Below are 9,405 nucleotides of genomic sequence, written 5' to 3'. Positions count from 1 at the left end.
TACATCAGAATGAAGTTTTAAAGTGAAACTATGCCACTGATCATACAGACCTGCTCTGTTAGTGTTATGTCGTTATGACTTTGTTAATACTGATGGATTGAAAGCTGTGATTAATGTTCAAGACTAAGATTCACTGAATTGTTTTTCAGACCATAGATAAGACAAGTCCATAGCAGAATGAAATATGCTGCATCCAGTTCATGATGTAAATGTTTTTCTTTTCTTTTTTAAATGTGTTTATTAATAGAGAAGAACAGACATAATACAAAATGCACACCTTGAATGAGTTGAAAAATGTAGCTGATTTTATAACTGCTTGATATGTTGTTGGGTAGCTCATAATGATGCATCCTATTTCATGAGCGTCAGTTACATTTTCACATGTAAGAGCTTCATATAAAAAGTAACTAGAAATACTGCACAGCATCTCTTACTTCAAATCTTCTTTATGATGCAACAGTTGCACTCTGCTTTGCTAACTAACTCTGGCAGCATAGGCTGGGTGCAGGTGAGACACACATCTCATATACTGGTGCTTTTAACATTAGAGCTGAGGTTTAATATTCAATATTCTTACAGCCGTTTAACTAAATGCAGATTAAATCAAGCAGATGATTTCATGGACATGTGCGTAGCTGGCAACTGAAAATGAAAGTCAATAGTGTTTGGATATGTGAGGAGAGGAGGTGGGAGGGGAAGAGCTTGTCCGGTGTGTTGAAGGAAACACGCACATATGCACACATATACACACACACAGTGGGGGATTGTGTGGCCATGTTGAGCAGAGCTGGTACATAAGGAAGTCAGTGTGTACCACTCCTCCTGCGCCTTCATGCTTTATGGTTTTTTCACACAGTATCACCACACTATATAGTGGACATTTTACATTATATGTAGTAGGGGAAGAGCAGATTCACTCATGTTATTTTACTCAAATAACAATGAATGAAATCAGGGTCTGTTGGGCACACAACTGTATAAAGGAAGTGGTGAGTTAGTGGGGATTGGTTGGTTAATAACTGTACAATGTAAACAGTGAGCGGTTCCCACCCTGCCTCAGAAGCAACGGGAGGAAGTTCACTCACTTCCTGCTCCCGCCTGAAGGGACAGACGCTCTATAAGTGACAGTGCGGCAGAAACCTAGGGTGGTCTGCATTTTTGAAGTTTCTGCCTTGAGTAGCACAAGCGCTTTTATAGTTTGGGCGCATGTAGATGAGGTCATGAAGGAAAAGTGAAACTGGCGGCAGTGGCTGATCAGAGATAAGGTGCTTCAGTCAGGAAATGTGAGGCAAAAGAGTGAAGAACGCTTGTCTCCGTCGCTGGAGTTGTGAGACTGGTAATGATTACCTCTCTGCTCTCGACTGGACTATTCATGCAGGGTAGGTTATGAATTACAACTAGACAATGGGCTCTCTTGTCTGTGTTTTGCTCAAGGCGTGTAGATTGGATACAAAATGACATCAAACTTGTTTACTGGACTTTTTGTTACACAACATTGGTTGTAATGCTCCCTTACCAGTAAGAGTACAAATATAAAATTTGTTACAAAATATTGTTGTTACCAGTAATGTGTTTTAAAGTTATAAAAGAACAAAATACTTGATTTGTGGAGAATGTCCCCTGTGTGCAATGTATTATGACATTACAAATTTAATGCCAATGAATATCAAGGTAATATTTTACTGCTGTAGGAAAATGACAAACACGCATCTGGATTTTTTGCTCATCTGGGACTTTGTCTTTAAGTGAACGACTCAGATTTGTGCATCCTGGCAAAACAGTGTTTGGGTTCATGTGTCAAAATAATAGGAACCACAGGTTTATTCATTAACAGTGTATTGTGTTGTATTGCATTAGATCCTTCATATGTTTAATCTTAATCTGTTAAAGCAGCAACTAGAGCCATCAAAGAAATAAGGAGAAAGTAGATTATAGGAGTTTAGAGAGAGACATTCAGTAGAGTAGCTACATACCTCTGCCAAGACCAAACAAGCCGACACACGTCTGTGAGATCCAAATTATTATCTGATGATCTCAGCACCATCATGATGTCTTATTTTCTTTTACTTCAACATCCATATGTCCTCCTGATTGATTAACAAACATATGTAACACAAGGGTGTCAGGCTCTTTAACCATATCGGCTCCTAAATTTGAATTAAATCAGTTCTTCCTTGGTACAAGTTTGGTGCAAATCAGTTCAGTATTTTTGTATGTAATCCATCTGTCAGACAAATACACAAATTGCTTTCTGTAGCAGCAACAGTATGTTTCTATTATCGCAGGACAGATTTCCGATGTATATGAAGATGCAACAGCTGCTTTGAAGTTCAGGTTGTGCTGTAAAATGCACATTTTTCGTCGTGTCCATATATTATCTCCATCACTGGTACCGTCGGTCTGTGTTCCTGCTGCTCCAGGACTGCAGGTCACTCCCAGGAATGCCCCGCACTGCCCCAGGCTGGACCTATTAGCTTTCCCTTTAACTACCTTTTAACTACAGACCAGCATTCCTGATGATCCTGCACTAGTCACTCTCTCTTCCTCAGACACTTCAGACTCCCTTGTGTTTGATCTGTCTTCCCTCTGTCTGTCTCTGTTTCAGTCTGTCTTCCCTCTACGGATTCAACCGTTTTCTGCTACTTTGAAAACAGAGCCCTCCACGCTGGTCACGATGACTCCGTCAAACTCAAACTCGAGGCTGAAGTATGTGTCTCTGGGGGTGCTGGTGCTGCAGACCACATCACTGGTGCTCACCATGAGATATTCCCGGACCCTGAAGGAAGATGGCCCCCGGTATCTATCCTCGTCCGCCGTGGTGTCAGCTGAGGTGCTCAAGATCATCGTCTGCACTTTCCTCGTCTTCAACGAGAACAGTGAGTAGAGAGTTGTGAGCAGCAGGTGTGAGGAGTGTCTTTTTAATCAGTTAACCGAGCAGCACCACTGGGCCAAAGCCTCATATAAATGCGCCTCCATCCTCTCTGCCTCTTCGGTTTGTCTCTTTCTCCACAGGTGGTCCCCAGGTTAAATTACTGACAACACACTCTGTCTCTCCCAGATCACAGTGTGCAGGCGATGTTGCAGCTGCTGAAGGAGGAGGTTGTCAACAAGCCCTTGGAGACGCTCAAGTTGGCCATTCCTGCAGGGATCTACACACTGCAGAACAATCTGCTCTATGTTGCCTTATCCAACCTGGACGCAGCCACCTATCAGGTAACACATTCATATGCTGCTTCAAGTTCACTGCATGTGTGTGTGTAACTGAACTGATTTCAGTATAGTCATGAGTGCAAGTGCTTACTAGTCAGAAATATACAATTAAATAGTCATTTGTCCTGTACTTGCTCTAAAATTATATTAAATGAAACCATGTGGACTATGTATTACTGTAATATGAGGCCACACTGATGTTATAATACTGTAGCTGTACACTGATGCTTTATGATTTCACATTTTGGGTAATATATAATTATTTGCTTCTTGCTGAGAGTTGGATTAAAAGATCAATACTCATGCAATTCCATGTGGTGAATAAGAAGCATTAGTATAATGTGGGCACAGGGGAAACAGCTGGGGGTAGCTATGTCCAGACACTGGGGCAAAACCCAGTATATGTCTGGGTCTCGTACAGTCGAAATAAAGAATCTGACAGCTGCAGTCGGCTGGTTTGAGCCCTGAAGTGCATTTCCCCAGCAGTCAACAAATAACTCTGTAGAACTGATCTGTGTAACAACCCTCATGAATTCATAATGTGGAGCTTTTTCTGTTCATGGGCAACAGGGAAGTTAAAAGGACAGAGTGTGTGATGATCAGTCGGAGTGTGTATGTGTGTGTGTGTGTGTGTGTGTGTGTGTGTGTGTATAAGCCAAAGTTCGTCTATAAAGTCACAGGTTTTGTGCTTCTTGCTTGTTTTATAAAAGTTGGTGTCAGTCCAGGCTGATAACATCCACTGATAGAAACCTTTGGAACCAATTCATTTTTAAAGAGTGAAAAGAGGAAACTCCATCTCAATAACACAGCATTTGTGAAGCATCCGCCATAAAAGTGGTATCAATAGTATCATCACATATCATATTTTTTTTAGTTTTTATTCCTGGTGTGACACATATGGAGAAAAAGATAATTTTCTTCTCTGGAGGAGGGTCTGGCGAGCGAGACTACATAGTAACTGACAACAAGACTGATGGGTTATATTAGATTTTTTTTCTCTTGTTTGAAATGTTGTGTTTAAATCCAGTGAACAGTCATCCATCTTTGTGTTTGTACAGAAAATGCATGCATCATATGTCAGTTTTTACAGCAGCTTATGGTTTCATCCTTTTAGAAACAAGACACTTTCCGTTAGAGCAGAGTCATTTGACTTGCAAACCACTTATAATGGATTGTGCCAATGTAGACAGAGGCACGACTTCAGCTCTCTCTGGCTTTGCTTGGGATTGTGTTTTTCTGATGGTTATTTGTCATGTTTAAATGTTTTGTGTCTGTGCTGTTCTCCACCAAGGTCACATACCAGCTGAAGATCCTCACCACCGCACTGTTCAGTGTGTCCATGCTGGGGAAGCGGCTGGGCCTCTACCAGTGGCTGTCCCTGCTCCTCCTCATGGCTGGAGTCACTCTCGTTCAGGTAGGGCGCAGTTTGTGTCTCTATGATGAATATGACTTGATTTACCCATCAGATGTTCTGCTCAGATTAGGTTTAACACGCTGCTAATGTTTTAACTCCCACAGTGGCCCACAGAGTCTGACTCTGGGCACAAGTCCGTGTCTACAGGCTCCCAGTTTGTGGGGCTGATGGCCGTGCTGATGGCCTGCGTGTCCAGTGGCTTTGCTGGAGTCTACTTTGAAAAAATCCTCAAGGAGACTAAACAGAGTGTGTGGGTCCGCAACATACAGCTGGGTAAGTGACTCACACACTCAAGAAATTCATGGTCTGTGTGACACAAACATAAACTAAAACAAGGTTTTGTCATTTTACCCATAATGCTCAGTTTACTACTCATAATGAGTCCTATTCAGCCTTTATGACCCTCTATAGTGACAGAGGTTCAGCATATTTTTGACCTTTGCACATTTTTTTATTTGACTTGTCTGTTGTGAGTCATCTTTATGTAAATGTAATCGGTTGGTGTGGACCTTTAAATTCAATACATAGTGGTTTTACTATTGCACACAAACAGGAGCAGCACAAAGACTCAATTGTGTGACTATTACACCTACTCTCTACACTCTACTCACTTGAACTAATACATCCTCCCTTTTAGATGACTATAATGTATACCGAGGAAATCTTGAACCATTGAACTTTAAGGGACTACACTGTTTCATCAACACATCCAACCTAAATGTCACTGGTACCTTGATATATCTAAAAAGAAGAACAAATGCTTTCATAACAGTAATGTCCCAATCACTATTATAAATAAGCTTTTGCAATACAGCTTGTCAAATCTTTACATAGGGGCAGTAGAGCACAATAACAGTCTTTAAGTCACTGAGCTGCCCTTTCTCAGGCACTGGCATGGGGGATGATGTTTTCCACAGTGTGGAGACCCTCAGTGATGTGATGAAGGGGCTCCTCTACCTCGGCTGCACAGGCTTGTACTGTTCTTGGCCACACCTTGTTGAGCAGTCCAGCTGCTTATCCCGGTCGCCTCAGCTCTCCTCTGACCTGCATCTGCAGTGGTGATATACAGAAGAGGGGGAGGGGGCTGCATTATCTATGCCGGCAGTGTGGGGGTTGCGGTGCATAATATAAGCAGTTTATGGGCCGAGCTTTAAGGCTGATGAGACGGACAGAGAGTCGCTGTTCAAGCAGGAAGAGCGCAGTCAAGCCGGTTACAGCAGAGCTTGAACCAGTTCATTATCATGTGTACGTCAACGTCACATACCGTCGTCCCTCGCCTCCCTCGTGGCGTCTTCCTGCAGCTGCCTCGGTCTGACAGCCTTTCATATTGTGTCACAGTTTTTATTGTGGTGAAATTAGGGCTGATCAACATGTCATCTGTTCCTCTCGGCTTACGTCCACCTGGCTTAAAGCTCAGTTTTACCTGTTTCCCCAGTCTGGCCCCTCCTTTGTTATTCTTAAGCAGTTCTTAGAGTTAATTCAGGTCTTTGTTGTGGGTAACGTACACTCACCTGAGGCGTCAGTTCAGAGGTTCTTGGGTCGAGGTACTGTAGGTTAAGGTTGTTTTTTGTTATTTTTACATCCCTGACACTGCTACATGTAGATGCTTTAATTGTCTGTTAAACAAAAGGCCTTATTGGCGGTTGTTCGAGTGTGTGTGTTTTGCACTACACTATACATAAGTGTAGTTGCAGCAGATGGTGTGTTGTAATTTTCAGCTACTGCGCTGACTTTGACCTCGTGGTTCAGGGAGTGGCTTTTGTTTTTCTTTGCTTTACACCACCTGGACTCCACCTGTAGCCCCCCCCCCCCCCCCCCCCCCCCCCCCGTTAGGCAAGGCAAGGCAATTTTATTTGTATAGCCCGTTTTTACAAACAGTTTGTCTCAAAGGGCTTCACATGACATCATAACAACATCCTCTGTCCTTAGACCCTCACATCCACTGAGGAAAAACTCCCTGGAAAACCCTTTTAACAGGGAAAAATCAGAGAAACCTCAGGGTGAGCAACAGAGGAGGGATCCCTCACCCAGGATGGACAGACGTGCAATAGTGAGAAAAGAACAGGGGGGGGGGGGGGGTCTATCTGTTGGTACATAACCTACACAACAGACCACATCAGCAGTTGTTGCTTCCCTTATAGCACAAGTTTTCTTTGTCTTTGTCTTCTTCCTTTTGAGAAGGACCTTGACCTCGCCGTTTATCCAGGGCTTGTGACCACATAGGTAAAATTGTCCCTAACCCTATGTAATAGATGTGGTGACATTTTTTTTTTTTTTTTGCATTTGTGTTTATTGTGAAGTCGGTCTTAAATTTAATTTCAAGCGGCATTAAAACGTATTAAAAAGTCTTAAATTTAAGTTGGCTTAAAGTGTAGGAACCCTGTTATGAATCAGTGCTCTGGTTTTACAACAATAATCTGCATGTGAAAGTTCACACAGCCCATCATGGAGGTCGAGAGAGAGAGAGAGAGACCTCTAGTGGCAGTGAGATGTGGTGAAACAACTTGTAACTTGTCAGGTCTCAGATGACAGCACTGGTTTATATTCTGAGCTGCAGCTAACGACCTCATGTCATCGTGCCTTGTTTCCCTGCTCTTGCCTTTTGTCAGTGTCAATGATTTCCTGTCGCTCCGTGTGAGCTTTTAAATATTTAACAAGAACGGTGAAGTGAAGTGCTGCTTGTTCAACAGAACCTCACCTCTCTGTCTCTTCCTCGTCTCTTCCAGGTCTGTTCAGCTTTGTGTTCGGCCTCCTCGGGATGTTGGCGTACGACGGCCAGAGGGTGAGAGAGGCGGGAATGTTTCAGGGCTACAACACCATCACCGGCATCGTTGTTGTCCTACAGGTGCGGTCAAATACTATGTGTCTGTTTGTCTGTGAAGCGTATAGTATGCGCTTGAACAGGTTGGTCTTCATGTTGAGTGTTTAAAACTCTGTTCTTCATCTCCAGGCTCTGGGCGGGCTGGTCGTAGCTGTGGTCATTAAATATGCAGACAACATCCTCAAAGGATTCGCCACCTCTCTGTCCATCATTGTGTCCACTCTTATTTCATATTTCCTGTTGGCTGACTTCAACCCCACTGGGTAAGCACATGCACGCTCACACACACACACACACACACACACACACACACACACACACACACACACACACACACACACACACACACACACACACACACACACACACACACACACACACACACACACACACACACACATAATGTTTTCCCTAGTCCCTTACCCTAACCTTAACCATCCAAAACAAATGCCTAACCTTAACCATTACTCTTAACCTAACTTAAACCTAATCATAACCTAAAGTCTTAACCCTCAAACAGCCCTTGGAAAAAGTGAGGACTGGCAAAAATGTCCTCACTTCCCAAATATGTCCTCACTCTGTTGGTTAAAAACTCGTTCCGGTCCTCACAACGTAGTATGTACAAGAACACACACACACACACACACACACACACACACACACACACACACACTCCTCCAAGGTTCAGTGTTTTTTATTTGGTCAAACCACCACTTTGCCGTGGTTTCCTTCAGGATACATTGCACAATGATCCTGTAACTGGCCGACTTCTCTAGCACCATCATCAGATCAAAATTTGAATTGTCCAATACTTTGATTTATGACCAAACACCAAAACATTCCCATCAACCTGAGCTGTACTTTGTCTGTAGAGGTAATGTAACATGCTAAACCAATATGGTATACCAACTGAACCAGATAAACCACCAACCACCAAAGTTGAATGTTTGCATGATGTGAACCGAGTGCACAGTAGTTTGTTTATTGAATCATTTTTAAAGCCTCCGTCTTTCTGCTTCCTTTTCTTGTCTGTCTCTCAGGGTGTTTTTCGTGGGGGCGGTGCTGGTCATTGCCGCTACATTTCTCTACAGCTACGAGGGCAAACCTGCCAGTAGCAGTGCCAACAAGACGGAGACCTCTGCTACCTGACAGAAGACGCTCCACGGGACAGGACAGCGCAGGGCGGGACTCTGTGAACTGATGGCCAGTTTGGCACATGGAAATTAAAGATGCAGGGGGAAAAGCATAGATGAAGAAACCTGCCACTGCCTATCACGACTGTTAAAACTGAATGTGTGTTTTTCTCTCATAAAACACACACAGGTGAACTTTGGAGCAGGCTTGTCATGTCGGCACACATTGCTGCAGTAAAACAAACAGGATCATGAAAGTATATTGTACTTGCATTTTACAGGGACCAGAAGGAAGCGGATGCAACCACCGCTACATGAATGGATGGGAATTTATATTTTATACTTTTATAGTAAGTTTTATGGTATATGAAATACGGGGAAAGGGATGTATTTACTGAACAATAACGGTGTTAACGGTGCTGACAGCGCCTGCCTCAAAGAGGAGGAAAATCCTTGACAGAGCTTCCATCTAGTGGCAGCATGAAGAGCAAACTTGCTGCAAAGAGGAGGGGTTACCTTTGTTCAAAGATGCTGAATGTCCTTTTTTTTTATTTCTTTTTTTTTTTTTTACATGAGATGAGATAAAATGAGTTGTGACTGCTTCGACCTTGCTGCTCCCAGTCTCAGTATTTATATCAAAAGCTTTGGTTCTAATGTTATTTAAATGCAAAATAATGTAAGAACATATGAATAAATTAAGGCGTCCTTTATGCTGAAAACAACCAGCTCTGCCTTGATGTATTTTTCTTACTTCAAAGTCAAATTAATGGATAAATTGGAGCTGGAAGTGTGTATGTGTTCACCCTCACACACCCGCACACACATGC

General features: G+C 42.9%; 1 protein-coding gene across 1 annotated transcript; it reads left to right on the top strand.

The window, feature by feature from the left end:
* Positions 1–1,139: 1,139 nt before the first annotated feature.
* Positions 1,140–9,118, top strand: slc35a3b (solute carrier family 35 member A3b). Its single transcript, XM_083991408.1, has 8 exons — positions 1,140–1,379; positions 2,655–2,876; positions 3,059–3,213; positions 4,502–4,624; positions 4,729–4,897; positions 7,351–7,469; positions 7,575–7,708; positions 8,486–9,118. The coding sequence occupies exons 1-8, from the start codon at positions 1,340–1,342 to the stop codon at positions 8,592–8,594; spliced, it is 1,071 nt and encodes a 356-aa protein (XP_083847534.1). The 5' UTR covers positions 1,140–1,339; the 3' UTR covers positions 8,595–9,118.
* The last annotated feature ends 287 nt before the right edge of the window (positions 9,119–9,405 follow it).

This window comes from Trachurus trachurus (assembly GCF_905171665.1).
Source record: "Trachurus trachurus genome assembly, chromosome: 17".
Lineage (NCBI taxonomy): Eukaryota > Metazoa > Chordata > Actinopteri > Carangiformes > Carangidae > Trachurus > Trachurus trachurus.
The sequence above is the reverse complement of the archived record's forward strand: the minus strand, read 5'-3'. Positions and strand labels throughout refer to the sequence as shown.

Coding starts and splice junctions, on each gene's coding strand:
- slc35a3b (XM_083991408.1), top strand. CDS start 1,340: ATGATTACCTCTCTGCTCTCGACTGGACTATTCATGCAGG. Junction 2,877..3,058: donor CCTCGTCTTCAACGAGAACA/GTGAGTAGAGAG, acceptor TGTCTCTCCCAG/ATCACAGTGTGCAGGCGATG. Junction 7,709..8,485: donor GCTGACTTCAACCCCACTGG/GTAAGCACATGC, acceptor TCTGTCTCTCAG/GGTGTTTTTCGTGGGGGCGG.